At 49.2% G+C, this 14660-nt stretch overlaps 6 protein-coding genes across 6 annotated transcripts; 3 read left to right on the top strand and 3 right to left on the bottom strand.

The window, feature by feature from the left end:
- Positions 1 to 363: 363 nt before the first annotated feature.
- On the bottom strand, positions 364 to 1551 carry DEU56DRAFT_414796 (uncharacterized protein). Its single transcript, XM_041346114.1, has 4 exons — positions 1484 to 1551; positions 1171 to 1427; positions 744 to 1117; positions 364 to 691 (listed from the first exon to the last, which is right to left on the bottom strand). Exons 2-4 carry the CDS (start codon positions 1397 to 1399, stop codon positions 512 to 514), a joined length of 783 nt encoding a protein of 260 aa, XP_041207256.1. The 5' UTR covers positions 1400 to 1427; positions 1484 to 1551; the 3' UTR covers positions 364 to 511.
- A 555-nt stretch (positions 1552 to 2106) lies between these two features.
- DEU56DRAFT_810328 (uncharacterized protein) lies at positions 2107 to 4972 on the top strand. The gene is made up of 12 exons (XM_041353511.1): positions 2107 to 2678; positions 2728 to 2781; positions 2831 to 3201; positions 3251 to 3275; positions 3382 to 3470; positions 3523 to 3609; positions 3657 to 3701; positions 3759 to 3779; positions 3830 to 4077; positions 4128 to 4313; positions 4370 to 4461; positions 4509 to 4972. Exons 1-12 carry the CDS (start codon positions 2512 to 2514, stop codon positions 4801 to 4803), a joined length of 1680 nt encoding a protein of 559 aa, XP_041207255.1. The 5' UTR covers positions 2107 to 2511; the 3' UTR covers positions 4804 to 4972.
- Positions 4973 to 5148: 176 nt separating this feature from the next.
- On the top strand, positions 5149 to 7505 carry DEU56DRAFT_810324 (uncharacterized protein). The gene is made up of 8 exons (XM_041353510.1): positions 5149 to 5302; positions 5392 to 5468; positions 5605 to 5707; positions 5855 to 6114; positions 6189 to 6337; positions 6415 to 6563; positions 6737 to 7323; positions 7383 to 7505. The coding sequence occupies exons 1-7, from the start codon at positions 5212 to 5214 to the stop codon at positions 7057 to 7059; spliced, it is 1152 nt and encodes a 383-aa protein (XP_041207254.1). The 5' UTR covers positions 5149 to 5211; the 3' UTR covers positions 7060 to 7323; positions 7383 to 7505.
- Positions 7506 to 7629: 124 nt separating this feature from the next.
- On the top strand, positions 7630 to 9406 carry DEU56DRAFT_810316 (uncharacterized protein). Its single transcript, XM_041353509.1, has one exon. The coding sequence runs from the start codon at positions 7747 to 7749 to the stop codon at positions 9259 to 9261; it is 1515 nt and encodes a 504-aa protein (XP_041207253.1). The 5' UTR covers positions 7630 to 7746; the 3' UTR covers positions 9262 to 9406.
- Positions 9407 to 9959: 553 nt separating this feature from the next.
- Positions 9960 to 10345, bottom strand: DEU56DRAFT_810315 (uncharacterized protein; the record flags this gene model as incomplete). Its single annotated transcript, XM_041353508.1, has 2 exons — positions 9960 to 10183; positions 10249 to 10345. The coding sequence occupies 2 exons, from the start codon at positions 10343 to 10345 to the stop codon at positions 9960 to 9962; spliced, it is 321 nt and encodes a 106-aa protein (XP_041207252.1).
- A 952-nt stretch (positions 10346 to 11297) lies between these two features.
- Positions 11298 to 12755, bottom strand: DEU56DRAFT_871905 (uncharacterized protein; the record flags this gene model as incomplete). The annotated part of the gene is made up of 5 exons (XM_041355742.1): positions 11298 to 11394; positions 11452 to 11790; positions 11841 to 12411; positions 12459 to 12522; positions 12591 to 12755. 5 exons carry the CDS (start codon positions 12753 to 12755, stop codon positions 11298 to 11300), a joined length of 1236 nt encoding a protein of 411 aa, XP_041207251.1.
- Positions 12756 to 14660: the final 1905 nt, after the last annotated feature.

Below are 14660 nucleotides of genomic sequence, written 5' to 3'. Positions count from 1 at the left end.
AAATGGTCGGATCAGATCGGTAGGAGTTACATCATCTCCTGGATTAGTGACCAGAAGTTGGAACTTGAAGCTTGAATACAGCATGCATATGGACATCTCCGAATCCAGCCGCAGCGTTGTACAACATTCTCTTGGCCAAAGGCTGCTGAGGAACCTGCAAGGGGTGCACCCCTGCAAATGGTATGCTTAAACAATTGTATTTGTGATTTTCTCATATGTACAGTGTTATTAGTAGCGACATCGATCTAGATACTGAGCTTCGCAGAGCGACATCCTCTTTACGAAGATATCATTAAGTTAGATTATTTGACGAAATTTACACTTGGCAGGTAAAAACCGTAAATGGGAATCTGTCGCGCCCGCCCTTCGGACTAAGTGTATACTATTCACAGACGCATCTATGAGCTGTCTTCAGAGTCCAGACGAAAAGAGACAAATAGATAGAGAAATGAAACTTATGCGATAGACTATGAAAAGTTCTGCCCTGTTGGTTTTTCCGCTGTACTGCCCTTTATTGGACGAGTCGGGCGTCCGCAAGGTTGTGGACGTACGGAGAGGACATGCGGCGGCGGCGTTTTGCTGCAACATATGGTGATTGACATCTTTCTAGCTTGTGTGCGGGTCGGCGGTGTCTGCGGTTTAGGCGGTATTCAATTTGATAACTCTCCACTCTCAGATCGATGGGGTTATTCTGTGAAAAGGACGTCAAAAACGGCAAGCAGGCGTGATTGAATGTGACACACTCTCACTACTATTTCACATTGTATCGGCTCGGGGCGCGGCGCGGTCTTTAACGACCACCCTCCTGGCCGACTCGTGGCTGGACTGTGACGTTGCGAGTCGTCCACGCAGCACGGAGTTCGGCACTGAGAGGGACCTGGTGAGAGGCCCGACATCTTTTGCCAGTTGAGGAACCTTGTGAAAATTGGTGGGGAAAAAGGGACTGCCTGGATGTCTCTTGTCCAACTCATCATGGGCATAAACACCCCCAGACATGGAACTTGAGACAACAACTGAATGTCAACCGCCTCATCCGTAACGCAGAACAACCATCGAGTTCCTGAAAAAAGCCATCTACAGAGCCTTCCATGAACTGTAGTATAATATGATTCGACGACTGCGCGGCCGCATGAGCATGACGGAATGATTAGGCATAGGAAAATGACGTACGTTCGAGTACTAGACTATCTATTACACGGAGAGACAGGCTAATGCAGATTGCCATCCACATCATGAACGACGCGGTCCGTAGACGGGCAGTTGCAGCCAATCCAAGATGGCTGTGAGTGGTCGTGTGTCGATATACATCCAGAATCTTGAAAGAGTATACCTCGCTGATGACGAAAAGTTGTACCATGATCGGGCAAAATATCAGCACAAGCTTGTCAATCGGTATCATCCTGCTCTATATGCAGGACCACAACGTGCTGCAATGAATGCTCTCGTGAGTGCATGATACATGAAGTCAAGGATTGGTGCTTACTGTGGGTAGAACACGACCGAGATCCAGCGCTGTATGGAAATGCAACAATGGCTACCGCGAGCGGTTTTATATCTGAGACTGACAAACTGTGGCTGGACAAGCGAACCTGATCATGAGGTCCAAAATCAGTTAACAAATTGATTCCGCATCATTAATTGTGGATCTATGCAGCCCTTGTTCGTATCACAGCAAGTACTCTTCTTGTGCCGTCATATTGTGAGGCTCGAGTCGCGAGGTACACATGCGCAGTCGATATTTTTCCATAGGGTCGTCCTGGGACGGGACGATAGGCTGACATTCAGTTGGGCGGTGACTTGGCAAGATCTAGCTCGCAGAAGGCCAGGCCCGTCACAGCCCACGCGGCCCTCCACTCAGTCTCTGACAGTCTCTATATCGGCCGTACTTACCGTCTCCGCCTGCGTAATGATTGGGAAACGTGTCCTCGCAGCAACATGCCCTAAAAGTCTGATAGGCTGTGCAAGTCCCTCAGGCCTCAAGTCTATCAAAGATCAAGCCATGATTTGGTTGGAATTGGGAAATTATTGGTACCTACTGTAATACTTCAAGGGCTGCGACCCGACACTCGGCAGCAGTTCTTTGTTGTTTGGTGTATCTCGCTAATAGCCATAAGTATGCACCGGCCGGCCAAGATCTGTACACATGGAACTTCGGAAGAAACTCTCGTATAATTTCGTTATTGGCATCCATTTGCTCTCCGAGGCTGTACGACCCTGTACTCTCTATTACTTACTTCGAACTTCCGGTTGCAGCGGCATAATCTTGAACGTACCAATTCTGCCGCAATTTTGGCGCTTATACCACTGGCAAGCACTGCCGCTATGTATCAAGACTGCCACCAAACGTGAGATTAGATTGCCAAAACATAGATTTCGAAGCTTGAGATACACAGCATGGGCACCACGAAGATAACGATGCCAAGCGCTGAGGCCTGAGGGGCAGTGGTTTATACCCAGACCTGCCGGCGCCTTTAGGCATAACGACTCCCCGAGATTCTTTTCAATCTTGCAATGCATGTGTCCTTGCATCTTCCAACTGTCTACCAGCCAAGTGAACCTGTCCCGGTTAACGGATCCCACGTTAGCAATGTCATAATGTCTTCCGATCTACATCTTAAACTCTGTCCCATATCTGCTGAAGGAGTTCAACAAGAGAGATATGACAAAAAGAATATCATGTAAGTCGGTGTTGGAGATAGTAGACCATGTCTGACCACTGAAATGCAGCCCGAGAAACACCAAGGATTTCAATATCCCATTTATGACGACGGATCCTATCGAGTAACACATTTTCACATTGCCGCTGTAGTATCTCATGCGCATGTTTTAGGAGACCACTTCCTCTTGGATGGGAAGTTTTCATTCATCCTGAAGGCTGCCTCTACTACTGTTATGAAAGCGAGGCCGTCATTGACGAGTGTTCAAGGAAAATTCGCGTTGTAACTCAGGCGGATCTCGCTCATCATGGAGTTCCTGGGCTGATTGAAAACCTTGCAAAGCTCGCCTATAGTCATGCTTATCATTATCCTTCTTTCCCGGTGGACGTGGACCTCGTATTGGAACTTAAGGATGTGAGAGGAACTATTGTGGGAGGGTACTACTTCGTGCACCACAAGAACAAGTGCCTGTTCTGGTTGCAGGACTTCGATGCCACCGTCATCTTGCGGGAATGCGGTGGGGTCACTGAACTTTCTCATCAGCGTCAGTTGTTGTAAACTCGCGCTCTACCGTGTCTGATGAACACATGCAGAAATCGAGCTGGAGGCTCAATACTGGTACGCACCACAGCAGCTTGTGAGTACATTCAAACGTGTACTTCACTGCCATAATGTATTGTGCTGATTACATCAGTCGAGGCATGGTGACTGCTCACGCAAGTAGGAAGCACATCGACCTGTTTCCGCACGCAACTGCTCTCCACTCTCAGGTCCGTCAGCAATTGCAGCAAATCATCCGTTTTGCGATAAGCGGTAAGCTCTTTACCGTTGTATCATCGGACGAAAGTTTCATTGTACATTTCAGATTGCATGACTTCGGAGGTGTCGGCGGTCTGCGCTTTCAGCATGGATGTCCTGAAGAACACTTTGGACCTAATCAAGGATGTGGATGGTAGGTCACACCGACTCCCGAGATTATGGAACTCATTGTATGTCAAGTGGAGAACGATTGCATCCAGTCGGCACATGACAAATGTTTCATCGGTGAGTAGTCATATTTCGTGCGCAGTAGATTGGCGCTCACGACTGTGTAATCCTTAGCGAGGATGATGAACCATTTTAGTGCGTGAACCTGATTCTCGTTGAGCATGTTTTCCAATCTCCTTCACAAGAACACTGCCAATACCTCAATTATCATGGGCAACGAGGCGCGCGGCTCTCTCGAGACCAGACTGTACACGGAGACACCTACGAGGAACGTTCCACGATGATGAGATGTCTTGCACTCTTGCTCTTCAATGCCCCTTATGAGCACGTCCGCTCTCTTCACAAACTCTACGTCGACTCCATCGTCAATCACCTCGACTGGCGCACCTTTGTTCAGAAGCTGAACGCCGAGATGCAGGACTTCAATCTGCTGGTAAGCTTCCCTCTTGTCAATGCGGATCATTCTGACACACCGATAATCAGGCGACAGTGCTCTTGAATGTCAATGTTGGGTTTTTGGCGATCCAGAGCGTAGATAATGGTGGCGGACATTCCTTGTCGCAAGTTGCGAGCTACGTGTCTGTGATATCAAGCTTTGGGAGTATGCTGCTTGGCGTGAACCTTGCTCGACAAAGCTACACGCAAGGTCCAGACATGGTTGATAACGCGGTGCGTCTTCCGAGCGAGTCACTTCAGTTGCCGTCTTCAATAACGAATCCATTCAGCAAGCACACCTGCAGCACTTAATGCACCCAAAGCACGGCCTCGAGACACTTGCAATCATATACAGCTTGCCGTACGCATTGCTTATGTGGGGGTACGTTCGACCACCCTCTTCAAATTCCACTTACTCACTATAGCTAGTATGATCTTTTTCGTTCTCGCATTCTTTACTGAGTGTTTTCATCACTCGAGTGCGGTACCCTCAGTCCCTATCAGCGTGGCGGCACTCATCGTGTTGGTGCTTATTGGGTGGTCATGTCACACCTTGGGAGATTCAACTCTAAGCGCAGAATGTGTGCACGTGTCTGAAAGCGTTCTTACGGCAGCGAGGTGGATCAGATCGATCAAGGATCTACCCAGATGGATTTCGGCGGCGGTGCGCTCTGTTTCAGCCCATGCACGAGAACTTGATTGTCTGCACCTTGCACCCGCATAGCTTTCCATGTTACTTATGGTTGGTTGTCATTCAATATTTAATGGGCAGACTATATATTACTATCTTGGACGCACATGATATCCAACTCATGCTACCTAGTCTTGCATATACGCGGTCTAGCTGTCTCATACGAAGCTTACTCTGAAATCTCAATCACTTCGAAAAGCTGATGCATTCTATTCTAAACAACTCTGCTTTGGACTTCATTTCCTTCTCAGCTTGATCCACCGTCTGATAACTTGAGACTCGGTTCGAACAAACAAAGACATCGCGGACAATGACGGCGCCAATATTGTGGTCTGTGACTGATCAAAGGTGTGTGATTATAAAGAGTAGTGTGGTCAGGCTTTAGCCAATCAACTTGGTTCATCGTTCATCGTCATTAGCATTTGACTAGCCTACATCGACATGGCCAATCCACTTGAAGTGCCGCCGTACCTCCTCCAACCGCTCATCCCTAGCATTACTGCAGGGACTGTCACTTGTGCGCAGGCCTTTGGTGCGTGAACCACCACAGACGACCATTTTCCTCCTTGGTCTCCCAATCATTAATCAAGATTCAAGAACCAGTGCTAACGCCGAGTGCAGGGTCCGAGATATACGTTGGCTGCTCGAATGGTGAGCTCCTACGTTATGCCCTCCATCCAGACGCGGATCCCACCAAGGTCAGTACCAACGTCTGCAACATCCTTCTCATGTGATCATTTTTCTATATACCACTTTCACTTTGCCTTCGGCTTATCTCCTTTTCCTCTCCTCTTTCCCTATTAAAGTCTGCAACACTACGCTAACCTAGCCCAGCTAGACGCTTACGCTCTGCTCTCGCAACAGAGCCACCCTTCGGGCAAGCAGATCGACGAGCTTATCCTCGTACCTTGCATTGCGAGGGCGCTAATATTATGTGGTGCGTGATCCTCATATTTGTGAGTGCTTGATTTAGGGTGTGCAGCTTACTGTGTTGTGAAAATTGATGCTGTTTGCACTACACCATACTTTCCCTTGACTCATCTGCATATTCAATCGCCGAGCATACACTAATGTACATCCACAGATCGCCAATTCCACATATACACCCTCCCTTCACTTGATCTTGTCCCGAACATTAAACCCATCCGCAATGTTGAGGCTCTCGCGGTCGACCATAATCACCTTCAGCGCCCTGCCGCGACATCCCTTACCACCAGAGCCACTTCTACATCAACAAATTTTCCTGCTGAGCGAGGGAAAAATGATCCCGTTGACCTCTGCGTGATAAAGCGTAGTACTATCGCAATGTATACCTTGGGTGATGAGAAGTTGACGTATACGAGGGTTAGTTGCTTCCAGTATTCTTTTTATACTCCCATCTGTTCTTGCTCAGCTGATGTCCAAATATTCTTCCGTAGGAAATCCCCTTCCGATCAGGAGCTCTCCGTGCTCAGCGTTCAGGGCACCACCTGTGCATTGCAACTGCAGACATGTACAGTGTAATCGATCTTGCGACCGCGCATATGTTTGAGCTGCTTCCGGTGACACAGGCCGAGGGCACATCGGGGTAAGCGGATTAGTACATAACCTGTTGTTTCCTTACTGACTCTCACTGGCCCTGACCGTGCACTCTCGGTTAAAAAGTGCGATCAAACCACATATCCTGGTCATATCTCCATCTGAGTTCCTTTTACTGAGCTGGACGGGCGGGAGTACACTTGGCCTGTTCATTACGGGTGAGGGTGATCCCGTGCGCGGGACGCTTGAGTGGCCAGCGCATCCAGTGTCTGTGTGTAAGTGACATCTCTTACGTGGACTTCTTTCACCTTGCTGCTTCGGTTTTTCTGATTCTCCACCACTTGTTGGCTTTCTCAGTGGCATATAAGTCACGCTCATTTCATTCATCAGTTTGTGGTTTGCGTCTCCGAAGTTATAAAGACTAATTGCTACGAATGAATCTGCCTAGGCCTCGATTATCCCTACCTAACAACACTCCTGCCAAACGGCACAATCGAAGTGCACAGCGTTGAAACGCAGGCGATTAGCCAAGTCATTCCTGCGCCTGATTTTGGCGAAGGAGAGAAACCGGGCTTGGTCTCATGCCTCGCTGGTTATGCGGCGCCCTCCTCCGAGCGTTGGGACAAGATGAGGAAGGTGAAAGTTAGCTTGGTACGCAGTGGGAAAGTGGGGCTGAAGGTGGACGATGAGAAGGTTCATGAAGGCCAGGACGAGAAAATGAAGGAAGTGGAGAAAGAGAAAGATGTGGATGTCCCGAGTGTGTCTATATGACCGACCTGATTAGTACACGTGCTCTTGACTATCATTCCGTTTCTCACACTTTGGGCCCCAGCTTAGTTGACCTATCTCATATGAGATGATCTTGGGCAGAACAAGACATTTAAGTACAGTGCATGGTGTCCTGCAAGGCGCAGATAGAGCAAGACATGGCTGAACTGATTATTGTGACCAACATCTCGGGGCGCCAACATTCTGGTGCAGTCAGTGGTGAATCGTGATGGATTCCACGACGAAGGCAAGCAGAAATTGGAAAGTCCTGGTGATCGGAAAAGAGTTGATGTCATCCAAGTTGTCAAACTATTGGTCGTTATGTACCTTGTGCTCTCGGAATCCAAGTGATTATCCGTACGCGAACCCATCCTCTGCAAGGATTGAAACAAGATCAATATGATTAGGGCGAACGTAAGGCACAGTAAGTATTGAAAGCAGAATGAATGATTTACCATGGATCCAGAACGCGCCGGTCATGTGACCGAATCATCCACAGACATCAATTCACGTGACCACATCACGTCCTCTGTGTATGTTTGTTTACACACAGCGCGACGCGTTACTGTGAATGACATCGCACCCTCCTTCCTAACTGCTAACATCGCGCAACCGAAGGCTATTGTCACATCTGCTATTCTCCGCCATCCTTGCAAGTCTATTGCTATTCTCGTATCCTAATTACTGGTAATGCCGCATTTCACTGGCGTGCGTGAAGCCCCGGATTCTCTAGCGGACGCCATACACGAACCATACGCAGATATTTCCCTATCTTCTGAAGAGCCAGACATTTTGATCTCTCCACCACGCTCTCCTAGCAGACTTGATTTCTTTCATGAAGAAGGCGGCGCTCTGGGTTACTCTGAATCAGACGACGCAGATGCAGAACTACCGATTTCAAGGGTCAAGTGGGCACGTGGCCTCTTCCGTGGCAGCCCAGCACGCGCGAAGTTCACGGAGGATGATGACGATGCGCCTCTCATCTATCTACCAATCATTCACCTCCACACGATTGACCACGGCACCGATTCCCAGACAGGCCTCAAAGACGAGCCCCCATGCGTCACATCCCCACCTCCACTTCAGACAGTCACCGTGGAGCCTTTTTCACCGGAGCCTGTGCGCCATGCTACGCTTCCACAAGCACCAAAGGTGCAAGGTCCGACTCTTGTATCACGTATACACACGCAGCGTCTGAACTACCCTCACCGCGGATTTTCACGGAGTGCTTTGTTGCATCAAAAGTCTTTCTGGACAGCACGCCATGACGAATGGTTGGAATGGCAGGCCGAAGAAGTGAAACGGCGGGCAGACCACGATATATGCGCACAAGACCTCGGAAACGCGTACACTGGCATGACGCCCGCAGACACTCATAACTCGGATGTCTCTGGGCCTCCATCGCACATCCACGTGCCTCCATCTGGCTTGGAGCGTGACTATGAGCGGTATCCATCAAAAGACTTTTCCCAGGACCTGAATGCGCCGATTTACCCTCGTGTGGGCGATATCTCCGCGCTCCGAGATCCGTACTCTGCCAATGTCGACCGGTGTTTCTTCAGGTTTCCGCTGTGGACTATTCACAAGACGCTCTATGTGTTCGACATGCATCAAAGGGCTGTCCCTATTTCCGAACAAATGAAAGGTTCTGCGTCCTCAGGAAGTTTGGAGTCGTCGACTGGTTCAACGACATGCGGTGACGAGGATGTAACCCTTGTTGCTGATGATGAACCATTTCTCGAGAAAAAAGCGCTTGACAACGGGTCCCATCAAGGATGTCTACCGCCTGAAACTCCCGCAAGTTCTCCTGCGTTTACATGGGAGGCTATTCGCGCCTGGGAGCTGGGCTGGTACGCTCGCTGGGAGCTACTCATTGGTCTTGTACAGCGCGACCAAGCCCTCCGGCAGACAGCGCCGCTTTCACCGTCGACAACTCCTTCCGGATCTGCAGATGATGATGTTTCGCCGCCAAAAGAACTCCTGGAACCGTTCACCCTGGAAGCTCCCTCACCAATTTTCCACTTTGCTGGCGAAGATGGAGAGGGGGATAGTGGAGACGAAGAAGACGATTATGGCACCTTGGTTGCGAACCCGATTTACAACGTCGACGAGACGTTCAAGGAGGGGTATGCCCGTGCGGTAAACTTTTTCACCAAAGATCGAGAGTTGGAAAGAAAGCGTCGCTTGCGAACAGTGTCTGGGTAGAAAGTCAAGGATGGTCGTCCGCGTCGAAGTCAACGCGGATGGAAACATTTCACTTTATATACAGTTCCCTAGTTTTGTCGTCGTGAGTCATGCTATATACCCTGGTATCTTGATGAGTCCCTAGTAGGACAACCTGAATGATACATTTATGCAAAAGGCGTCTCAGTGATAGCCATTGATGATGCGTTCTGCCAGTAGTGCTTCCGTCCTACTACGGAGCAAGGTTACCAGACACCGTTTTGTACGAAACTCCTCAAAGCTCACATCCTTGCCAATGTAAGCTTGAGGTAACGTTAAACTATTTCTGCAGTGTCATGAAAGTCTTTGTTAAATACACACTACCGTAGGACTCTTTGGGCATTGGACATATGGGCTCACACCTAAGGATGATGCTAACTTGAGACCTTTATTAACTACTAATACTCGGACCTATCGTTAACTGCGCAGCGCACATGAAAAGAAAGAGTGAGTTAGCATTAATCAATCAAGGTATTGTCAAAGTGATGACAATGGATGAATCTGCACGCTGTGGACTGACTGATACCAAGGTGAAGGAAGCATGCAGTTCGTGTGTTCATTCATTCAAATGAGTATTAACTTGAAGGGTGTGATGGATTATCATTAATCCTGGGGTATCCTTGATTTGATCACGAGCGATGAAGTTGGTCGACTCGGACGGGTATATGTGTTCCTATGTATTACTTCCTCCAACTCTGTTCCTCTCCCTCTGATTCAGAAGAGTTTGGATAAGACCGCGAGGGAAACTGAGGGCGTCTCGTGCGCCATTCGTGTGATTTGTGCTGCCTGTGGCTCTGCACGATCTCTGGTGCCACAGCTCGCAAGGCGATCAATTCCTCATGGGATAACTTTGACAGAGGGGATGATTCGAGCAGTAGCAAGTCTGCAGGCGTGTAGATAGGCACTGTATGACGCGATAAACATTAAGTATTTGCAACTCAAGAGACAAAAGCTAGGGGTGATACTCACGACCATCATGAGGCAACGAAGTCGCCGATGAGCTGGGTAACCCTGTTGAAGATGCCCGTAGGTGCACGGGGATGTAGAGTCCGGAAGATGACGACATCACTGATGTGGTGAAGGAGGTGGGTTACTAGAGAAGACTTGGTAGTTGAAGATGCGGGGGATGATGTTGATCATGTCCTGGCTTAAATGGGGTCTTATATACACACACAGGAGTATCCTGCGGACCTGCACATGCATGGGCCCCTCGGCAGATGGTTATTGTGAGGTTGTCGTGGCGTGAAGCGGCAGTGGCGACTACAGTGGGCCACTTCGAGTTGGACCGCCGGGTCAGAGATTTGTGACGGTCAAATCGGAGGTCTGGAACGTTGTGGAAGGTCATACAAATTGCGAGAAACATACTTGAATTGCTTCAAATGGTCTCAGCGCTCCGAGCCCACTGGTCAGCGCTTCAGTGACCATAGACGTGTTCCTGTGATCTGATTCCGGCATTGCTTCAGCCTGAGGCAATCAACTTGGACCCTCGAATGGTCGAGAGGCTCCACCCGTATTTGTAAATCACAGGATCTCCATTAGAAATACCGACAGCTCAGGATGTCAGTACTTCAGTGGCCAGGCAGCTTGACATGTGGAGATTAATCTTGCTGTGGCATAAAGGCAACACGTTGGCTTGCCACAGCCAGCCACCTGTTTCATGAAACGCTGTTGGCGTGGGTGTCACGTGCACTGAGTCACCGATGTAAAATTTCTCACACCCGCCCGCAGGAAGGAACGATTGTCCTTGACCCCCTTAAGTAGCAGACCTTATAGGACTCAAGAGTCAAGACACTTATTCCTTCCTGATAGTTATAATATCGATAGCAAATTCCTGATCAGATGAGTCCAGAATATCGGCGGAATTTTTCGTCAGCCTTGCTTTGGCGTCACTTCGATGGAACATGGGCCTCGCTTGAATACATACCTGTGATTTCGTATGTCCTGAATTGCGAGTGGGTGTATACGCGGCATTCTTGTTCGCTTCATGGATAATTTAATACAACTTTGACTTGTTACAATCACCAGTCAATCTTCTTGGGAGTGCTGCCCACACATCCGAAGCCCAACCCGATCTGGTTGGCAACCTTGATCGCGACGCCAAGGTCTGACGCAAATCTGCCAATAAATCGTAAGATCAGGCATCAACTTATCTCGCGAGGAATATACACTCACGACCAAACAGTCCCGGGGTTCTTTTGGAACAGCCGCCCAACCAGAACGACATCGGCTTGACCTTTGTCGAGGACCTCTTGGGCGATCTTGCCATCGGTGATTGCGCCAACAGCACCGACAACAAGCTTATCCCCAACAGCTTCTTTGACTGCCTGCGCAAACGGCGCTTGGTATGCTGGGCCGACTTTGATGATGGCTTTTGTGTGGCTAGCACCGCTGGAGACATCGAGGAAGTCAACGCCATGATCGACCAGAATGGCAGCAAGTTTGACGGTATCTTCGACACGCCAGGATGGTTCGTTGGGGAACACTTCTTCGAGCCATTCAGTCGCAGAAACCCTACGAAGGCATCAGGGTCAAGCAAGAACATCTTATAGACTCGAAAATACCTCAGGAAGAGTGGCATGTCTTCAGGGATGACTTCACGGACAGCATCCACGACCTCGAGAGTTAAACGAATGCGATTCTCGAAGCTTCCGCCATATTCGTCTGTGCGCCTGTTGCTGATAGGGCTCAAGAAAGAGAACAGCAGATAACCGTGTGCGTTGTGAATTTCAATGACGTCAATGCCAGCTTTCAATGCTCTCCTCGCAGCATCCACAAATGCGACAACGACCGCTTTGATCTGCGCCTTCGATAGCTCCTTAGGTACCGGGAAGTCGTCAGCGAAAGGAACCGTGGAAGGCCCCCACACATTGTCTGGCCATCCACCTGTGCTCTCAGTTGCTGCAAGACCAACATGTAACCACGACGAAACGGTAGACGCTTTCCGGCCGGCGTGGGCAAGCTGAATGCTAATTTTTTGGTTTTGCGAATGGGCAAACTCAACTATCTTGCGGAGGGGCTCGATTTGGCTGTCTTTCCAGAGTCCTGCATCTTCAGGAGATATGCGACCCTCTGGGAGGACCGCGGTGGCTTCAATTATAGAAAGACCAGGACCCCGCGTAAAGATGCCGCCCACTGAATACCGTGAGTACTCTTATAATGGTCGAGATTCATAAACTTACGGTGCGCCATGTGCCAGGACGTGAGATGACCGTCGTCTGCAGAATATTGACACAGTGGAGCTAACTGCATGAAATTGGGATGCGACGTCAGGAGAGCTCATCATCACGTTGACGATCAATATGACGACTCACGAAGATGCGGTTGTGGAATGTTGTTCCTCTAATCTTGATGGGCTGGAACAATTTTGGTATAGGTGTTCCATCAGGCTGGGGGTCGAATGCTGTGCCTGCAGCAGGGACCTGCGCAGGGGTGAAGTATGGGATGGCGGGTGCGGGCCTGTTTACTGTAGGTTCCATATCGATGGGCTAAATAATACAGTGTGCACAAAGCGCCTTGCATATTATATACACCAACTGGTGTCCAGCCGACGAGTTTTGTCTCAGGCTAATGTTGATAATTCAGGCTCCTTAATGAGATGTGATAGCATTGTGATAGCAAGAAGTTTGCTGGCGATAGCGAAAATGTTCGGAGCAACTTGCATATAAACAGATGATGACGTGTGGCTACGACTACAAACAAACTACCTGTACTTGCCACGTAAACTCAGGAAATCAAACTAGGATTGAACACTGCATACCAGATACACCAAGTACTCCCCATCCAGCGACTACGTTCCTTTGGACCAGTTCAGAGGCAAGCAGAGGCCATGGTCGCCGGGGAGACGGCACTCCACAAAGGAGTTCAAGAAGCAAAAAATTTGTAAGAACCAGCCCAAGAGTAGTCTGAATCGAGTTTCGCGATCCACGAAGGATACGCGAGCCACGAAGTGAACTCAAGGACAAGCCAGTACCATCGCGTATATCCCTCATACGCAAGGAGAGCTACAACATGGTAGTGTCGCCTCCAGCCGTAAGCGGTTATTCATGAAGCTCAGCGGCTAGGCTGGCAACGGGCAAGCGGAAGCTCGCCGGAAGAGGTAGGCACCATGGCAGGATACCTAGACTGCAGTCTGCATGTGCACCAACTTGGGAATACATCCCAAGGGCACGAAAGCACATATAGCGGATTAGATGGGAAGAATGTACCGCGGCAAGAGCTCGGAGACTGAGGGTCTCCTCAGGAGATTAGACCTCTCGATGTCCCTGAGCGCCATATTAGCAAGGCGCACGCGCGATAGGACTGCTACACGATGGATACAAGTTTGCCCGATTCCCGCAACGCTTTCAAAGCTTTCATTCTCGCCCTCCTCTGCTGCAACAGGATCTTGGGGATATGAAAATGAAGCTGCTTTTCTGGTACGTTGCGCAGCTGATTACAGCCGGGCTCTGCTAGAGCCGATCGAGGGGGATTGAAATACTCAGACCTTAGCCCGCTCAGAAATGTGGATGCACGAAGCAACCTGTACGTGATGAGCATTCGTGGCCTTCGAGCTGGTTCAGGAAAAGATTCGTTTTCCAAGTCCGCCTGGCTTATAACGTTGCAACACATTTATTTGAAACTCAGCGCCTAATGTACGACTGCATTTTGAAGAGTCAAAATTAATGAAGGTAGGTCCTGGTACAGGGGGGTACAAGTCACTTATCGCAGCAAGGGAGAACCTTTGGATACGGCTAGCTGGTGGGAAGCAACGTATGCTGGAATACTCAGTCCGTCCGATTATCGCACTTATTAAAGCCCGAGGTCGTACGTGGCCGCTCTTGGGACATCGCGGTTGTTGTATACCTTCGAAATCAAATATTTGGTAGACAACTTTGTGCACGAAGCATGCCAACACCGTGGTATTAACACATTGGATATGCTGTTCACCTTTACTATCGCAACATGCAGTCACATCGGGATGATCATAATCAATGAGGGTGCGTCACCTGGTGTAAATTGATGCAACCCTGACGGGTATCACGGTTTTGCATTGCTTTTGTGGATCGAAACAGTTGGTGACCAACCTTATCATACTTATGTCTTCGCATGCTTATGACATGTAGCCTACACAATTATCGAGGAAGAGCGCGCAACCAGTAGGCAATGCGAGGGCTTCTGGATGAGACAAGGGGTGCATTTTTACGCCTCAGGTTGTTTTAGCGAGATCACAATAGCGGTTAGTATATCTAGCACGAACGCCATCATTCATCATACTTGCATCTGATCACTCACTGATACCAATCCCTTCAGCATGACGCTGGTCTCAAATGATCCCAGTTGGTGGCCGATATTAAATTGGTATCATAATTACAGCTATTTCTTAGGTTCGTGGAGAGCCAATG

The sequence above is a fragment of the Suillus clintonianus genome, assembly GCF_016758775.1.
Source record: "Suillus clintonianus strain FC179 chromosome Unknown DEU56scaffold_47, whole genome shotgun sequence".
NCBI lineage: Eukaryota > Fungi > Basidiomycota > Agaricomycetes > Boletales > Suillaceae > Suillus > Suillus clintonianus.
The sequence above is the reverse complement of the archived record's forward strand: the minus strand, read 5'-3'. Positions and strand labels throughout refer to the sequence as shown.

Coding starts and splice junctions, on each gene's coding strand:
- DEU56DRAFT_414796 (XM_041346114.1), bottom strand. CDS start 1,399: ATGATACCGATTGACAAGCTTGTGCTGATATTTTGCCCGATCATGGTA. Junction 1,118..1,170: donor AGATAGTCTAGTACTCGAAC/GTACGTCATTTT, acceptor GCGGCCGCGCAG/TCGTCGAATCATATTATACT. Junction 692..743: donor AATGTGAAATAGTAGTGAGA/GTGTGTCACATT, acceptor TCCTTTTCACAG/AATAACCCCATCGATCTGAG.
- DEU56DRAFT_810328 (XM_041353511.1), top strand. CDS start 2,512: ATGCATGTGTCCTTGCATCTTCCAACTGTCTACCAGCCAAGTGAACCT. Junction 3,202..3,250: donor CACTGAACTTTCTCATCAGC/GTCAGTTGTTGT, acceptor GAACACATGCAG/AAATCGAGCTGGAGGCTCAA. Junction 3,471..3,522: donor CATCCGTTTTGCGATAAGCG/GTAAGCTCTTTA, acceptor TGTACATTTCAG/ATTGCATGACTTCGGAGGTG.
- DEU56DRAFT_810324 (XM_041353510.1), top strand. CDS start 5,212: ATGGCCAATCCACTTGAAGTGCCGCCGTACCTCCTCCAACCGCTCATC. Junction 5,303..5,391: donor CACTTGTGCGCAGGCCTTTG/GTGCGTGAACCA, acceptor CGCCGAGTGCAG/GGTCCGAGATATACGTTGGC. Junction 6,338..6,414: donor CAGGCCGAGGGCACATCGGG/GTAAGCGGATTA, acceptor TCGGTTAAAAAG/TGCGATCAAACCACATATCC.
- DEU56DRAFT_810316 (XM_041353509.1), top strand. CDS start 7,747: ATGCCGCATTTCACTGGCGTGCGTGAAGCCCCGGATTCTCTAGCGGAC.